Source organism: Oncorhynchus tshawytscha, linkage group LG15 (genome assembly GCF_018296145.1).
Source record: "Oncorhynchus tshawytscha isolate Ot180627B linkage group LG15, Otsh_v2.0, whole genome shotgun sequence".
In the NCBI taxonomy this organism is placed as follows: domain Eukaryota; kingdom Metazoa; phylum Chordata; class Actinopteri; order Salmoniformes; family Salmonidae; genus Oncorhynchus; species Oncorhynchus tshawytscha.
Genome location: NC_056443.1, coordinates 31,699,812 through 31,717,268, shown reverse-complemented (window position 1 = coordinate 31,717,268; position 17,457 = coordinate 31,699,812). Strand labels below are relative to the sequence as shown.

General features: G+C 44.9%; 1 protein-coding gene across 1 annotated transcript; it reads right to left on the bottom strand.

The window, feature by feature from the left end:
- Positions 1-5,738: 5,738 nt before the first annotated feature.
- On the bottom strand, positions 5,739-7,663 carry LOC112214981 (lymphocyte antigen 75-like). Its single transcript, XM_024374008.2, has 4 exons — positions 7,518-7,663; positions 6,920-7,318; positions 6,685-6,809; positions 5,739-6,249 (listed from the first exon to the last, which is right to left on the bottom strand). The coding sequence occupies exons 1-4, from the start codon at positions 7,582-7,584 to the stop codon at positions 6,088-6,090; spliced, it is 753 nt and encodes a 250-aa protein (XP_024229776.2). The 5' UTR covers positions 7,585-7,663; the 3' UTR covers positions 5,739-6,087.
- Positions 7,664-17,457: the final 9,794 nt, after the last annotated feature.

The window sequence follows — 17,457 nt, the reverse complement described above, 5'->3', positions numbered from 1 at the left end:
CATGTTTGTCCATTTTTAAACATGACACTGCTCCTCATTTGCTTGAATTTGGTATTCATCTCTAAACAAACAAAACTGGGATGTGACATTTATCCCACTGGAAAAGGGGTTGGACAGAGCCAGAGAAGGAAACAGTTAGAGAGACTATACAGAACATGTTCATGTGATGGTTCTGTTGATCCAAAGGAGATAACCCAGTCCTCTAGATAGACATATTGGCCAGAAGTTGTCTCATTGTTCTGAAAAGGACCCAACTCCTAAAAAGGGTTGAGTAATTTCAAGAATTGTTCAGGTCAGTGAGGCCTGAATTGAGAGTGATACAAGGTATCAAGAGAGTTCCAGAAGGACGATGGTCCAACTCAACACCAATGCATCCCACAAGTTGTGTCAAGTAGGCTGGTAGTGGATTTCTACTCGAAATAGATCATTCCATCTCATCCCTCATGATCAATTGGATTGATATCTGCTGACTGGTAAATGACTGTTAACTGTCATGGAGAGAGCAGGTGGTCCAAGATAAATACCTCCAGCATTGGGTACTCTGCCCTCCCTCTCCTCTGTCATTGGGTGCTCTCTCCCCTCCCTCTCCTCTTTCATTGGGTGCTCTGCCCTCCCTCTCCTCTGTCATTGGGTGCTCTGCCCTCCCTCTCCTCTGTCATTGGGTGCTCTCCCCCCCTCCCTCTCCTCTTTCATTGGGTGCTCTGCCCTCCCTCTCCTCTGTCATTGGGTGCTCTGCCTCCCTCTCCTCTGTCATTGGGTGCTCTGCCCCTCCCTCTCCTCTGTCATTGGGTGCTCTGCCCTCCCTCTCCTCTTTCATTGGGTGCTCTGCCCTCCCTCTCCTCTTTCATTGGGTGCTCTGAACTGCCTCTCCTCTGTCATTGGGTGCTCTGCCTCCCTCCTCTCCTCTGTGCTGTGAACTGCCTCTCCTCTGTCATTGGGTGCTCTGCCCTCCCTCTCCTCTTTCATTGGGTGCTCTGCCCTCCCTCTCCTCTTTCATTGGGTGCTCTGCCCTCCCTCTCCTCTGTCATTGGGTGCTCTGCCCTCCCTCTCCTCTTTCATTGGGTGCTCTGCCCTCCCTCTCCTCTGTCATTGGGTGCTCTGCCCTCCCTCTCCTCTTTCATTGGGTGCTCTGCCCTCCCTCTCCTCTGTCATTGGGTGCTCTGCCCTCCCTCTCCTCTGTCATTGGGTGCTCTGCCCTCCCTCTCCTCTGTCATTGGGTGCTCTGCCCTCCCTCTCCTCTGTCATTGGGTGCTCTGCCCTCCCTCTCCTCTTTCATTGGGTGCTCTGCCCTCCCTCTCCTCTTTCATTGGGTGCTCTGTCCTCCCTCTCCTCTGTCATTGGGTGCTCTGCCCTCCCTCTCCTCTGTCATTGGGTGCTCTGTCCTCCCTCTCCTCTGTCATTGGGTGCTCTGCCCTCCCTCTCCTCTGTCATTGGGTGCTCTGCCCTCTGCTCAAGTTTGGAAGGAGCGTGCAATTGACATGCTCATTTCAGGAATGTCCACCAGAGCTGTTACCAGAGAATTTAATGTTAATTTATCTACCATAATCTGCCTCCAACATCGTTTTAGAGATTTTAGCAGTACGTCCAACCGGCCTCACAACCGCAGACACTATGTAGTGTGTGGTGTGGACTAGTGGTTTGCAACGTTGTGAACAGAGTGCCCAATGATGCAGGTAGGGTTATGGTATGGACAGGCATAATGAGTGCATAAAAATACTGTGACTAGGTCCTAAGGACAATCTGTGACTAACAGTTGTCTGTGACTAACAGTTGTCTGTGACTAACAGTTGTCTGTGACTAACAGTTGTCTGTGACTGATATTCGGATAGAATACACTCTGAAGTTTCTAAAACTATTTGAATGATGTCTGTGAGTATAACAGAACTCATATGGCAGGCAAAAACCTGAGACACAATCCATCAGGAAGTGGGAAATCTGAGGTTTGTAGTTTTTCGAATCTTGCCCAATCAAATACACAGTGTTTATGGGGTCATGTTGCACTTCCTAAGGCTTCCACTAGATGTCAACAGTCTTTAGAAATGTGTTTGATGCTTCAACTGTGAAGTGTGGCCGAATGAGAGGGGAATGAGTCAGGGGTCTGCCAGCAGCCGGTAGGGATATCCTTGACTCATCGCGCACCAGCGACTCCTGTGGCGGGCGCAGTGCACGCTAATGGCTCTGAACGAACTTTATTTGACTTTATTTGACTCTTTGCAAACTCTTTGCAAACTGGAATCTATACATCCTGAGGCTGCATTCATTGTAGCTGGGGATTTTAACAAGGCTAATCTGAAAACAAGACTCCCTAAATTGTATCAGCATATCGATTGCGCAACTAGGACTGAAAAAACCTTGGATCATTGTTACTCTAACTTCCGCGACGCATATAAGGCCCTGCCCCGCCCTCCTTTCGGAAAAGCTGACCACGACTCCACTTTGCTGATCCCTGCCTACAGACAGAAACTAAAACAAGAAGCTCCAACGCTGGTCCGACCAAGCTGATTCCACACTCCAAGACTGCTTCCATCACGTGGACTGGGATATGTTTCGTATTGCGTCAGATAACAACATTGACGAATACGCTGATTCGGTGTGCGAGTTCATTAGAACGTGCGTTGAAGATGTCGTTCCCATAGCTAAAACATTCCCTAACCAGAAACCGTGGATTGATGGCAGCATTCGCATGAAACTGAAAGCACGAACCACTGCTTTTAATCAGGGCAAGGTGACTGGTAACATGACCGAATACAAACAGTGCAGCTATTCCCTCCGCAAGGCTATCAAACACGCTAAGCGTCAGTATAGAGACAAAGTAGAATCTCAATTCAACGGCTCAGACACAAGAGGTATGTGGCAGGGTCTACAGTCAATCACGGACTACAAGAAGAAAACCAGCCCAGTCACGGACCAGGATGTCTTGCTCCCAGGCAGACTAAATAACTTTTTTGCCCGCTTTGAGGACAATACAGTGCCACTGACACGGCCTGCAACGAAAACATGCGGACTCTCCTTCACTGCAGCCGAGGTGAGTAAAACATTTAAACGTGTTAACCCTCGCAAGGCTGCAGGCCCAGACGGCATCCCCAGCCGCGCCCTCAGAGCATGCGCAGACCAGCTGGCCGGTGTGTTCACGGACATATTCAATCAATCCCTATACCAGTCTGCTGTTCCCACATGCTTCAAGAGGGCCACCATTGTTCCTGTTCCCAAGAAAGCTAAGGTAACTGAGCTAAACGAATACCGCCCCGTAGCACTCACTTCCGTCATCATGAAGTGCTTTGAGAGACTAGTCAAGGACCATATCACCTCCACCCTACCTGACACCCTAGACCCACTCCAATTTGCTTACCGCCCAAATAGGTCCACAGACGAAGCAATCTCAACCACACTGCACACTGCCCTAACCCATCTGGACAAGAGGAATACCTATGTGAGAATGCTGTTCATCGACTACAGCTCGGCATTCAACACCATAGTACCCTCCAAGCTCGTCATCAAGCTCGAGACCCTGGGTCTCGACCCCGCCCTGTGCAACTGGGTACTGGACTTCCTGACGGGCCGCCCCCAGGTGGTGAGGGTAGGCAACAACATCTCCACCCCGCTGATCCTCAACACTGGGGCCCCACAAGGGTGGGTTCTGAGCCCTCTCCTGTACTTCCTGTTCACCCACGACTGCGTGGCCACGCACGCCTCCAACTCAATCATCAAGTTTGCGGACGACACAACAGTGGTAGGCTTGATTACCAACAACGACGAGAAGGCCTACAGGGAGGAGGTGAGGGCCCTCGGAGTGTGGTGTCAGGAAAATAACCTCACACTCAACGTCAACAAAACTAAGGAGATGATTGTAGACTTCAGGAAACAGCAGAGGGAACACCCCCCTATCCACATCGATGGAACAGTAGTAGAGAGGGTAGTAAGTTTTAAGTTCCTCGGCATACACATCACAGACAAACTGAATTGGTCCACTCACACAGACAGCATCGTGAAGAAGGCGCAGCACCGCCTCTTCAACCTCAGGAGGCTGAAGAAATTCGGCTTGTCACCAAAAGCACTCACAAACTTCTACAGCACAATCGAGAGCATCCTGGCGGGCTGTATCACCGCCTGGTACGGCAACTGCTCCGCCCACAACCGTAAGGCTCTCCAGAGGGTAGTGAGGTCTGCACAACGCATCACCGGGGGCAAACTACCTGCCCTCCAGGACACCTACACCACCCGATGTTACAGGAAGGCCATAAAGATCATCAAGGACAACAACCACCCAAGCCACTGCCTGTTCCCCCGCTATCATCCAGAAGGCGAGGTCAGTACAGGTGCATCAAAGCTGGGGCCGAGAGACTGAAAAACAGCTTCTATCTCAAGGCCATCAGACTGTTAAATAGCCACCACTAACATTGAGTGGCTGCTGCCAACACACTGACTCAACTCCAGCCACTTTAATAATGGGAATTGATGGGAAATGATGTATAATATATCACTAGCCACTTTAAACAATGCTACCTAATATAATGTTTACATACCCTACATTATTCATCTCATATGTATACGTATATACTGTACTCTATATCATCTACTGCATCCTTATGTAATACATGTATCACTAGCCACTTTAACTCTGCCACTTTGTTTACATATTCATCTCATATGTATATACTGTACTCGATACCATCTACTGTATCTTGCCTAAGCTGCTCTGTACCATCACTCATTCATATATCTTTATGTACATATTCTTTATCCCCTTACACTGTGTATGAGACAGTATTTTTTTTTTTTTGGAATTGTTAGTTAGATTACTTGTTGGATTATTACTGCATTGTCGGAACTAGAAGCACAAGCATTTCGCTACACTCGCATTAACATCTGCTAACCATGTGTATGTGACAAATAAAATTTGATTTGATTTGATTTTAACCAAGGTTGCCAGGTGCACGGTGTTTCCTCCGACACATTGGTGCGGCTTTTTTCCTCCGACACATTGGTGCGGCTGGCTTCCGGGTTGGATGCGCGCTGTGCTAAGAAGCAGTGCGGCTTGGTTGGGTTGTGTATCGGAGGACGCATGACTTTCAACCTTCGTCTCTCCGGAGCCCGTACGGGAGTTGTAGCGATGAGACAAGATAGTAGCTACTAAAACAAATTGGACACCACGAAATTGGAGAGAAAAAGGGGTAAAAATTCAATAACAACATTGTTTTTTAGACGACATGGTCCCATTTCGCCTGGCAAAAACCACTGCATTCATCAGTAAAGGGGATGCTTTGCTGCCTCAGAACCTGGACGACTTGCCTTAATAGAAGGAACCATGAGATCTGCTCAGTATCAGAGAATTCTACAGGAGAATGTCAGGCCATCCGTCTGTGAGCTGAAGAGAGTCATGCAGCAAGACATTGATCCAAAGCACACAATCAAGTCTACATGAAAATGGTTCAAAAGAAACACATTTGAAGTTTTGGAATGACCTCGTCAATGTCCAGACCTAATGATCCCAATGGAGATGTTGTGGCAGGACTTCAAAGTTCATCCTTGAAAACTCGCTGAGTTTAAGCAGTTCTAGGTGGAAGACTGGGCCAAACATGCTCCACAGCGACGTGAAATACTGATCAACAACTTCAGGAACCAGTTATTGAGTGTAATGGGACAATTAATCTTTCACACATGAACATTGGATGTTACATAACTTTGTTTATGAAATAAATGAAATAAGTATGTCATTGTTGTGTTATTTGTTCACTCAGGTTCCCTTTATCTAATATTCTGTTTTCTTTGAAGATCTGATAACATTCTTCATCTTAAATCTGTAAAAGTTGAGAACATTAGAAAGGAGGAAAATACTTTTTCTCAGCCCTGAATATGAACATAACTACAAATAACTCATTTACAGACATGATGTGTGAAAAGTCTGTCTTGAGAACAAACCCTGTAATAAAAGTCAAGAAAATTATCAATAACAACATCTCAAGATAAAACACTATTAATGTTTATAATAAACAATTTATTTAATAAAACACATTTAATTAGGTTCAGAAAATACATCCTAGTACAGATAATTAATCTAAATAAAAAAGGAGAGAACATTTGACATAATTAGAGTTCTCTCTTTGTCATCATCCTCTTCATCTTCTTCTCCTCCTCTTCTTTCTTGGGAGACCCCTCTTCCTCCTTGTGGAAGACCTTCCCATCAGGCTGCTTTTTCCATGTCACTTTGGTGTCTGCAGGTAACCCCTGCTCCTTCAGCTTGTTCCTTATCTGGAAAAACACAGAGACACACAGACACTCACACTTTTATACCATCTATTGCATCTCGTCTATACGGGTCGGCCATCCATATATATGTGTTTGTGACCAATAACATCTGCTACCATGTGTTTGTGAAAAATAAGATTTGATTTGAATATTTCACTCTGTATTAGTCATGTGTTTTTGGATATCCCACTGTCTCTGAGAAACGTGGGGTCACGGCCAGGATAGAAGGTCGTCCACAAACAGACTAGATCCCAGACCAGAGAGGAGGCCATCCACAACAGACTAGATCCCAGACCAGAGAGGAGGCCATCCACAACAGACTAGGACCCAGACCAGAGAGGAGGTCATCCACAACAGACTAGGACCCAGACCAGAGAAGAGGTCTATACCATTTGTATCATTACTGAGTTGGTTCTTCATGATCAGGATGAAACTCACCTGTTGTAAGATGACGTCCTGAACAGCAGGATCACTGAGGTTCAGATTTGGATCCTTCGGGGTCACTTTCATTCTCACCACATGTCTCTTCAGTTGAGGTTTCTCAGGGGTCTCCACAGCTGGGCCTACAAGATAATACAATCCCACAATGACAGAAGTGAATCATGGGGGAAACATTAGAGTTCTCTTGTCATCATCATATCAGGTAGATCAGGTGGAGAATATGGTAACTTACCATAGCAGATGAAAGGATTGGTGACGTCACAGGGCAGATTTATTAGATTTCTCCATTCAAGATATTTCTTCTTTTCAGAATAATAATAAAAATAAACTGCATTTTCAAGAACATAATACGACAGAAGAGTGCAGTTGTGTCTCTGATCTGTTGAAGGCCATCCTGACTGCCAGTTTCTGAATGAGGAGTCACTCTGGTCTGACCATCTCCAGGAGTCTAGAAACAGACCGATCCACACAGGAAGTCCCGTCAGTGATATCTTCTTCTCTATCTCTGTGTTCTCAGTCTGGTTCCTCACACTGACCAGGTCTGTGTGATGCTGTCTGCAGTAACTCTGAGCATCTATCCAGGTCCTGTTCTCCTGAATTAAGACGTATGTTTGGTTGGTGTCTTGTTTTCCTGCAAAAGTCAAATGTAATAATCAATACAAATATCCAATGAAACATCATCTACTGTTCATCTATAGTACATGTTGTCATTGATTTGAAAACAGATCAATAACTGATTAACAACTTAAAGCTCTCATGAGTCTATGTTTCAACTCAATGGCAGCTCCAGCACTTAGAACAGGCTTCATCATTAGTATGTGAACACTCACCATCATAACAGATGAAGTGATGCTGGTCATCACAGGAGGTGTTGTTCCACAGACCAGATGTACTCATTAAAGCACAGTTACCATTTTGGGGTGTTCCAGTGTCCCAGTTTCTGAACTCAGTCTCCCCTTTCTGTAGAAATGTCTGTCTGCCAGAGACCAGTGCCACTTCATGGAGTCTCCCATCTTCAGTCCGATCCAGAACCAGTAATTATAACTACTAACACTGGTAATCAGCCTGTTCAAGTCCTCCATGTCATCTACTGTAGCCAGATCAGTGTATTTCTCTCTGCAGTAACTCTGGGCATCCGTCCAGGTCTTTTCTATGTTTATGACGTGATACTGACAAATAAGACACGAGGAAGGTGTGTAGAACCCTGCGAAGAGAATAATGATTCATGACAGACATTTTATCCAGCAACCGTTCACCCCCAACCACACTCATCTATGCATCTTTGCACATGGTACAAGCAATTGTGCAAGCAAACACACACATGTCACACACACACACACAAACTCACATGTTGAACTGACCTGAGTTTAGGAGGGTGAGGTACAAAGAAGTTTCCATCAGTGTGAAATTCAAAGGAAATATGGCTAAAGATGTGATCAGAGACTCCTACACTCAGTTTAGAGTTGTGTTCCAAGAGATTTCAAAAGGTACCAATTACATCTGAAATGTAACCAGAATAATTAAAAAAAAACTGTGTTACATTCATTTCTCTACATTAATGCTAAAAATATTATACATTTTTAACATGGCCTCACCGGTTGTTTGTAGGAAAGTCTGTCTCGCTCCGTCTACCTTGCTCTCTCCAGATCTCTCTCTCCTTCTGTGTCTATCTCCGTTGCTTGGCCCTATATACATCTTAAACTGATACCCATTGATTTGAATATGTTATTCATATTCTGTTTCCAAACAGGGGTATGCAAAAAGGAGTAGACATTCTCATGAAGTTATTATCTTAGTCAAACAAACAGATGGCACGTAACATATATCACTATGGCAACAGGGTTGGACATAGCCAGGGACACCAGCTGAGCGTTTTGTCAAAGTTTAGAAACAGTTTTTTGAAGGAAGAATTCATGAAAATCAATTGATTTTAATTAGTCACAGTATCAACTGAAACATGATCCGGTGCCTTTTTCACATTCAATGTACCTTTATCTTCACTTTAATTAGCTTTTAAAATATAACAAATGTGTGGATTGTATGAAATTAGCTACAAAACTACAGATTTCCACTCTGGCCAAACGTGTAGCATTGTAGGAAATTGGCTTTAAAACAGAGGGGAAAAAAAATAAAAAATAAAAATCAAATTTTATTTGTCACATACACATGGTTAGCAGATGTTAATGCGAGTGTAGCGAAATGCTTGTGCTTCTAGTTCCGACAATGCAGTAATAACGAACAAGTAATCTAACTAACAATTCCAAAAAAACTACTGTCTTATACACAGTGTAAGGGGATGAAGAATATGTACATAAGGATATATGAATGAGTGATGGTACAGAGCAGCATAGGCAAGATACAGTAGATGATATCGAGTACAGTATATACATATGAGTATGTAAACCAAGTGGCATAGTTAAAGTGGCTAGTGATACATGTATTACATAAGGATGCAGTCCTATGTATCTACGTATGCATATGAGATGAATAATGTAGGGTAAGTAACATTATATAAGGTAGCATTGTTTAAAGTGGCTAGTGATATATTTACATCATTTCCCATCAATTCCCATGATTAAAGTGGCTGGAGTAGAGTCAGTGTCATTGACAGTGTGTTGGCAGTAGCCACTCAATGTTAGTGGTGGCTGTTTAACAGGGAGGAAGAGAGAGTGGGGTATATGAGGTATATTGACCGAAAGTGGTGGCGGGGGAGGGGGCATAGAGTTAATAGAAGGGGGGCATAGAGTTCATAGAAGAGGAGGGGGATAATGTGGCCTAAATTGAGTTTGACACTCCCAGGTAAAGACACTTGACTGGAACAGGACTGGAGGCACACCACAGGGACGGGCAGGAACCCAGCGGCCCTGGTCTCAGCTCTCACTGGTCTCAGCTCTCACTGGTCTCAGCTCTCACTGGTCTCAGCTCTCACTGGTCTCAGCTCTCACTGGTCTCAGCTCTCACTGGTCTCAGCTCTCACTCCCTGACCAGCACTGCTCCCCCTACATCAGCAGTAAATAACATAACCCATTTGCCCTGGTCTCAGCTCCCTGACCAGCACTGCTCCCCCTACATCAGCAGTAAATATCATAACCCAGCAACCCTGGTATCAGCTCTCACTGGTATAAGCTCTCACTCCCTGACCAGCACTACTCCCCCTACATCAGCAGTAAATAACATAACCCACTGCATCTGTACTGATGAAATATGCTCCGTTTCTCCATACTCTCTCTCGCTCCCAGACTCTCACTTTCTTTCTCTCTTATCTGGTCCCTCTATATTTACGTCCCTCTCCGTTCTCCCTCTCTTTTTCTCCCTCTCCATCTCTCTCAGAAAGACATGACATCTTTCTCTCACCTTGCAGGTGTTTGTTTTTGTCACTTTAATAGTGCTTCACTCATTCACTCTTTTTTCCAGTCCAGTTCTGTTTAATTTGTTTAACTATCCTTGCGTGTACCAGAAGTCCTCACAAGGATAGTTAAACTTGGAAAATTCAGGCAGGTGGGGACATTTTGCCAGTCCCCACGTGGAAAAAGGCTATTTTAGGCTTAGGGGTTAGGTCTAGGGTTACAATTAGGGTTATAATTAAGGTTTGGGGTTATGTTGCTGGATCCCAGGAAGAGTAGCAGCAGCTATTTGGGATCCTTAATAAATACACATCAGTACAAATACGGTTAGGTATTAGTTTTAAGGTTAGGCATAGGGTTATGTTTAGGTTAAGGTTAGGGTTGGATTTAGGGTTAGGGTTTAGGGAAAATAGGATTTTGGATTTGGTCCCCACAAGGACAGCAATACAACATTTTCTGTCTGTCTTTTTCTTTAATAATAAATAGCTTGTAAATAGGCTTATGGAGGTCATGAGCCCAATACTCTATCTCTGCTGATGCTGTTGTTGTTGTTGTGTTAACAGTCCCTTATCGCATTTAGTGGTGAGCATCGCTGGTCGTAAAGTACAAAAGGCCCTTTCAGGTTTCTATTATCATGATCTCTGCCATTGAGGCCGAAATAGTTTGCATAAAGATAGTGAAGGAAAATACAGCATATGGAGAGAGAGAGATCCGGATCAAAGCTACAAACAATGTACGCAGGGCAGAATTAGGCCAATATCCACTAATAATAAAAACTCAAAAGAGAAATTAAGTTTTAGAAACATCTAAAATACAGTGACCCCATCTCATATCATTACCACGCCCTGCAATGCCAAGAGCAGAGCAAATAAGAGTCCCCTCATTCAGCTGGTTCACAAACCTGGTCTACGAACACACTGTAGCCTCAGGATCAGAACATCCAATCAACCAAATTACAACACAGTCAAAACAAAACTACATTACCTACTGGGAAACACAAGCACAAAACAATATAGAGTTCTATCTGGCCCTAAATCGACAGTACATTGTGGCTAACTATTTAACCATGGTTACTGATCAAAACCTAAGAAGAAAATGTACAAAGTACAGGCTCAGTGAGCACAGCCTTGCCATTGAGAAGAGTAGACACAGGAAAACCTGGCTCCCTGTAGAGGAAAGGCTGTGCAACCACTGCACACCAGCAGAACCCAAGACAGAGCTGCATTTCGTGACAAAGGTCAAAAATATAAAACAATTAAGTGTCATTTCCCCAAATTTGAAACCCTTATTCAAGGTTTCAAAGACCTGTCTGATGATGATAGAGTACCTGTCCTGTTGGGGGAGGAAGCTGAGAGCTGCGTTGCTGCCTGCCATAAGATGAAGGACCGTGTCTGACGGACCAACCAACCTGCACACGTCCTCTATGCTTTTTCTTATTGTTCAGTGTATGGCTATTGTGATCCTTGATTACTGTTGTCCCACTGACAATTTTGATTATTATTATTAATATTGTAAATCTCCAAAGTAAGCTTCGGCAATGTGTACATCGTACCGATAAAGCAAATTGAACTGAATTGAGAGAGAGAGTTCTACTTCCTATGTTCAACTACTACTTTGTAAAGAATGAGTATAAAAGCTATTTCAGTAGCATCGTATCAAATCCACCATCCATTTGTTTGTGGTTTTTACAGGTCTGTTGCTGAACATGGGAAGGTTGAGAGGCAGGTAGGAGTGAGATGAGCAGGTTCTCATGGGGTCAATGCTTAGGGCCCTAAATAACCTAAATGATGTCACTATTGGAATTGAAGGGGATTCCTTAGTGCTTTGAGAGTTGCTTTGTGGTTTGAGATCAGGAAATGACATGTACAGAAGAAACATAAAAATAGGCACTGACGCAATTCCAATCAGACAGCCACAAACACTGGATGTGTAATGCACCAACACACAAGTAGCAGATGCAAACACACTCACTCACTCACTCACTCACTCATTCAGACACACACACACACACACACGTAACGTGCAGATAAACCTATTCACAAACAACTCTGTTATGTTGGATGTTATGACAAAAAACCTCCAAACAAGAAACCATATAAGCGTATCATGTATCTGACAATACACTGTTTAATCAGATTCAAATTCAACCACTTCCTGTGTTTTGTTTTTAGTTTTGATGTCCTCTAAATAATTCCTCTGTAATTGGTCACCCAAAAGTGTTACATTGTCTTTTAATGCCGTCCTTTTCAGGTTTAATCAGCTTCATCTGCTGTCTGAATTCCTTACTCGTTAATTTCATTAGTGACTTAAGAAAAGTGTTTTTCCCGTCTCTTCCCTGTGAGGGCAGCCCATATCTAGTGAGGGCAGCTCATATCTAGTGAGGGCAGCCCATATCTAGTGAGGGCAGCTCATATCTAGTGAGGGCAGCTCATATCTAGTGAGGCCAGCCCATATCTAGTGAGGGCAGCCCATATCTAGTGAGGGCAGCCCATATCTAGTGAGGGCAGCCCATATCTAGTGAGGGCAGCCCATATCTAGTGAGGGCAGCTCATATCTAGTGAGGGCAGCCCATATCTAGTGAGGGCAGCCCATATCTAGTGAGGGCAGCCCATATCTAGTGAGGCCAGCCCATATCTAGTGAGGGCAGCCCATATCTAGTGAGGGCAGCCCATATCTAGTGAGGGCAGCCCATATCTAGTGAGGGCAGCCCATATCTAGTGAGGGCAGCCCATATCTAGTGAGGGCAGCCCATATCTAGTGAGGGCAGCCCATATCTAGTGAGGGCAGCCCATATCTAGTGAGGGCAGCCCATATCTAGTGAGGGCAGCCCATATCTAGTGAGGGCAGCTCATATCTAGTGAGGGCAGCCCATATCTAGTGAGGGCAGCTCACTTTGCTTGAGATAAGCCATCTCTTCCCAGCACACATGCCCACACTGGAGTGAGGGCAGCCCACACTGGTGAGGGGAGCCCCATATCTAGTGAGGGCAGCCCATATCTAGTGAGGGCAGCCCCATACTGTGACCCCACGGGCTGCCCATATCTGTGAGGGCAGCCCATATCTAGTGAGGCTGCCCATACTGTGAGGGCCCCACTAGTGAGGGCAGCCCATATCTGGACCCATATGAGTGCCGGCTGCCCATATCTGGAGTGAGGGCAGCCCATATCTGGTGACGGGCTGCCCATACTGGTGAGGGCCCATCTAGTGAGGCAGCCCATATCTGGAGGGCTGCCCATATCTACACCACGTGAGGGCTGCCCACACTGGAGGGCCCCATATCTAGTGAGGGCCCACATTCGACACCACTAGTGAGGCTGCCCATACTGGACCCCACGGGCTGCCCACACTGGGGCCCACGCCGGCTGCCCACACTGGACCCCACGCCGGCTGCCCACACTGGACCCCACGCCTAGGCAGCCCATACTGGACCCCACGCCGGCAGCCCATATCTGGAGGGGCTGCCCATACTGTGAGGGCTGCCCACACTGACCTCACTTTGCTTGAGATAAGACCATCTTTTCCCAGCACACATGCCCACACTGGACCCCACGCCGGCTGCCCACACTGGACCCCACGCCGGCTGCCCACATTCGACCCACGCCGGCTGCCCACACTGGACCCCACGCCGGCTGCCCACACTGGACCCCACGCCGGCTGCCCACACTGGACCCCACGCCGGCTGCCCACACTGGACCCCACGCCGGCTGCCCACACTGGACCCCACGCCGGCTGCCCACACTGGACCCCACGCCGGCTGCCCACACTGGACCCCACGCCGGCTGCCCACATTCGACACCACGTAGGCTGCCCACATTGAGGTGAATCACCTTTGCTCAGCAGCTCCATATTGGCCCCAGGGCAGGTGACCCCAAAGGCAGTCTTCACTTGGTCTGAAATAAGCCCACTCTTTTGGATTGACTTCCTGTTACATTGTATCAGAAAAACAACCAAGTTGTTGCTATCATACAGTGCCTTGCGAAAGTATTCGGCCCCCTTGAACTTTGCGACCTTTTGCCACATTTCAGGCTTCAAACATAAAGATATAAAACTGTATTTTTTTGTGAAGAATCAACAACAAGTGGGACACAATCATGAAGTGGAACGACATTTATTGGATATTTCAAACTTTTTTAACAAATCAAAAACTGAAAAATTGGGCGTGCAAAATTATTCAGCCCCTTTACTTTCAGTGCAGCAAACTCTCTCCAGAAGTTCAGTGAGGATCTCTGAATGATCCAATGTTGACCTAAATGACTAATGATGATAAATACAATCCACCTGTGTGTAATCAAGTCTCCGTATAAATGCACCTGCACTGTGATAGTCTCAGAGGTCCGTTAAAAGCGCAGCGAGCATCATGAAGAACAAGGAACACACCAGGCAGGTCCGAGGTACTGCTGTGAAGAAGTTTAAAGCCGGATTTGGATACAAAAAGATTTCCCAAGCTTTAAACATCCCAAGGAGCACTGTGCAAGCGATAATATTGAAATGGAAGGAGTATCAGACCACTGCAAATCTACCAAGAACTGGCCGTCCCTCTAAACTTTCAGCTCATACAAGGAGAAGACTGATCAGAGATGCAGCCAAGAGGCCCATGATCACTCTGGATGAACTGCAGAGATCTACAGCTGAGGTGGGAGACTCTGTCCACAGGACAACAATCAGTCGTATATTGCACAAATCTGGCCTTTATGGAAGAGTGGCAAGAAGAAAGCCATTTCTTAAAGATATCCATAAAAAGTGTCGTTTAAAGTTTGCCACAAGCCACCTGGGAGACACACCAAACATGTGGAAGAAGGTGCTCTGGTCAGATGAAACCAAAATGGAACTTTTTGGCAACAATGCAAAATGTTATGTTTGGCGTAAAAGCAACACAGTCAGTTCAGTATCAGTTCTTACCTTAAATGATACATTTTCTGTACATGGCATGGAATCATGAATAAACGCCCCGGTTGCCTGTGGTAAAAGAAAGCACTTTGGACTGAAAAACAGAACGTTGACATGAATCTGACTTTTCAGGAGGATTTAGGGGATGTCTTGGAAGTTAATGTAGAAGCACCCAAATGATTGTCTTGTTAGTTGTGGTTGATTTCCAACATGGTGGCTCACTGTCTGGCTTGGAACTGTGTGGAAAGAGTCTTTTCCCTCTCCTTAGAAAAACCTCATAGACAGTCACATGCAAACGCACACATGAAGGCTGACAGACTGGCAGGCCAGCAGGCAAACACACGTGCATACACGCAGACGCAATCTGAATAGCTTCATTGTGGCCTGCACAATAGGGAGGTGTCATCATTTAGTAATATAGCAGGATCAAAGGAAGAGATGGGAAATACACTTTTCTTAAGTCACTAATAAAATAAATGAGTGTAACTGGTTCTGTACTGGTACCTTTCTGCGTTGTGTTCTGGTGAGGTGGAAGGGAAGAGAAAGTTCTGGACACAATTACATGACTGCATGTGTAACAGATGTATATTTTAATTTAACTTTTATTTAACTAGGAAAGTCAGTTAAGAACAAATTCTTATTTTCAATGACAGCCTAGGAACAGTGTGTTAACTGCCTGTTCAGGGGAAGAATGACAGATTTGTACCTTGTCAGCTCGGGATTTGAACTTGCAACCTTCCGGTTACTAGTCCAACGCTCTAACCACTAGGCTACTATGTACTCTCCATGCGTTGTGTTTTCTCAAAATGAATCACTTCGGCCAGTGGTCCCAGTTGAGCATTTATTTCTGTTGTTAAATGGGAAACAGCACGTTAGTTGTGCAGGGCTGAGCGCTATTGATGGCAAAATCTGTAGCATGAAGACAACTGTGTTAGCAGTGGCTTATGTGACCATTACATCGGTGTATGCTAGCTAACACACTTATTTACAACAATCATATGCCAAAGCACATCTCAGAAAGCCCCTCAATCCCTAACAGGTACCATATACCCACACATGTATAAATCAGTAACGTACAGCAAACTTGTACACATTGTAAAATAGAAAACAGTATTCAGAGCGTGACCTACCCCTTGCATCACATTTTCATACTGGGAAGACCTGACATTCGCGATCTCCCCCTATCTGCAAGCGGGGCCAATCACAACACACCATATTGTCATCAGAGTTGAACTAACCAATAAGAATGCTTGAACATTAAATACACATTTCTTTAGAGGCAAGTGGAAACTTAACCAACCCTGTTACATTCTCCCCTGCTGAATTACACTTGCATACTACAAAGAATCAAAATGAGGTATGCAATACCTTGCAATACATATGTCACCAAACATTCCAGTGCAAAGACTATTCTCTAAAGAGAATTATGGGGAATTCAAAGACCCCGTAGGTAAACATGCCTGTTACATGTTCAGTACACACAGTGACAATAAGAACCTCAGACAGAAAAACCTTGGTCTACATGACCTCTGACCCATTACCTCAATGGGGTCTCTTGAAAGTTAAATGTAAAACAAAATGTTGGGGGGGGGCTACAGACTTGGATTCTAATCCTACACCCGCACAGGTACTCTAATGAATTCTGTATGAAAACCCCTCTGTGTCTGCATAGTCTCAATGAGTCTCACTGGTCGTTTCCTAACCCGACCAGCCCCTGACCTGACAGTCCTAACAGAGTTATCATTACGTTTAACCTGTTCAACTACAACCAACATTGGTGGGTCACTATCCACAGTCGGTGGGTAGTCAAGGTCAAGGGTTCTGTGACTGTTGCTGGAACTTGTGCCACCAGCGGCATCTTCAGAATGCCATCTTCAGATGGAGAGACGGAGCATATTTAATCAGTATAGATGCATGGGGTGAATGTTATTTACTGCTGATATAGGGGGAGTAGTGCTGTTCAGGGGTGCTGGTTATTTACTGTTGGGTTAGGATATTTACTGTTGGGTTAGGATATTTACTGTTGGGTTAGGATATTTACTGTTGGGTTAGGATATTTACTGTTGGGTTAGGATATTTACTGTTGGGTTATGTTATTTACTGTTGGGTTAGGATATTTACTGTTGGGTTAGGTTATTTACTGTTGGGTTAGGATATTTACTGTTGGGTTAGGATATTTACTGTTGGGTTAGGATATTTACTGTTGGGTTAGGATATTTACTGTTGGGTTAGGATATTTACTGTTGGGTTAGGATATTTACTGTTGGGTTAGGATATTTACTGTTGGGTTAGGATATTTACTGTTGGGTTAGGATATTTACTGTTGGGTTATGTTATTTACTGTTGGGTTAGGATATTTACTGTTGGGTTAGGATATTTACTGTTGGGTTAGGATATTTACTGTTGGGTTAGGATATTTACTGTTGGGTTATGTTATTTATTGCTGGGTTAGGATATTTACTGTTGGGTTATGTTATTTACTGCTGGGTTAGGATATTTACTGTTGGGTTATGATATTTACTGTTGGATTATGATATTT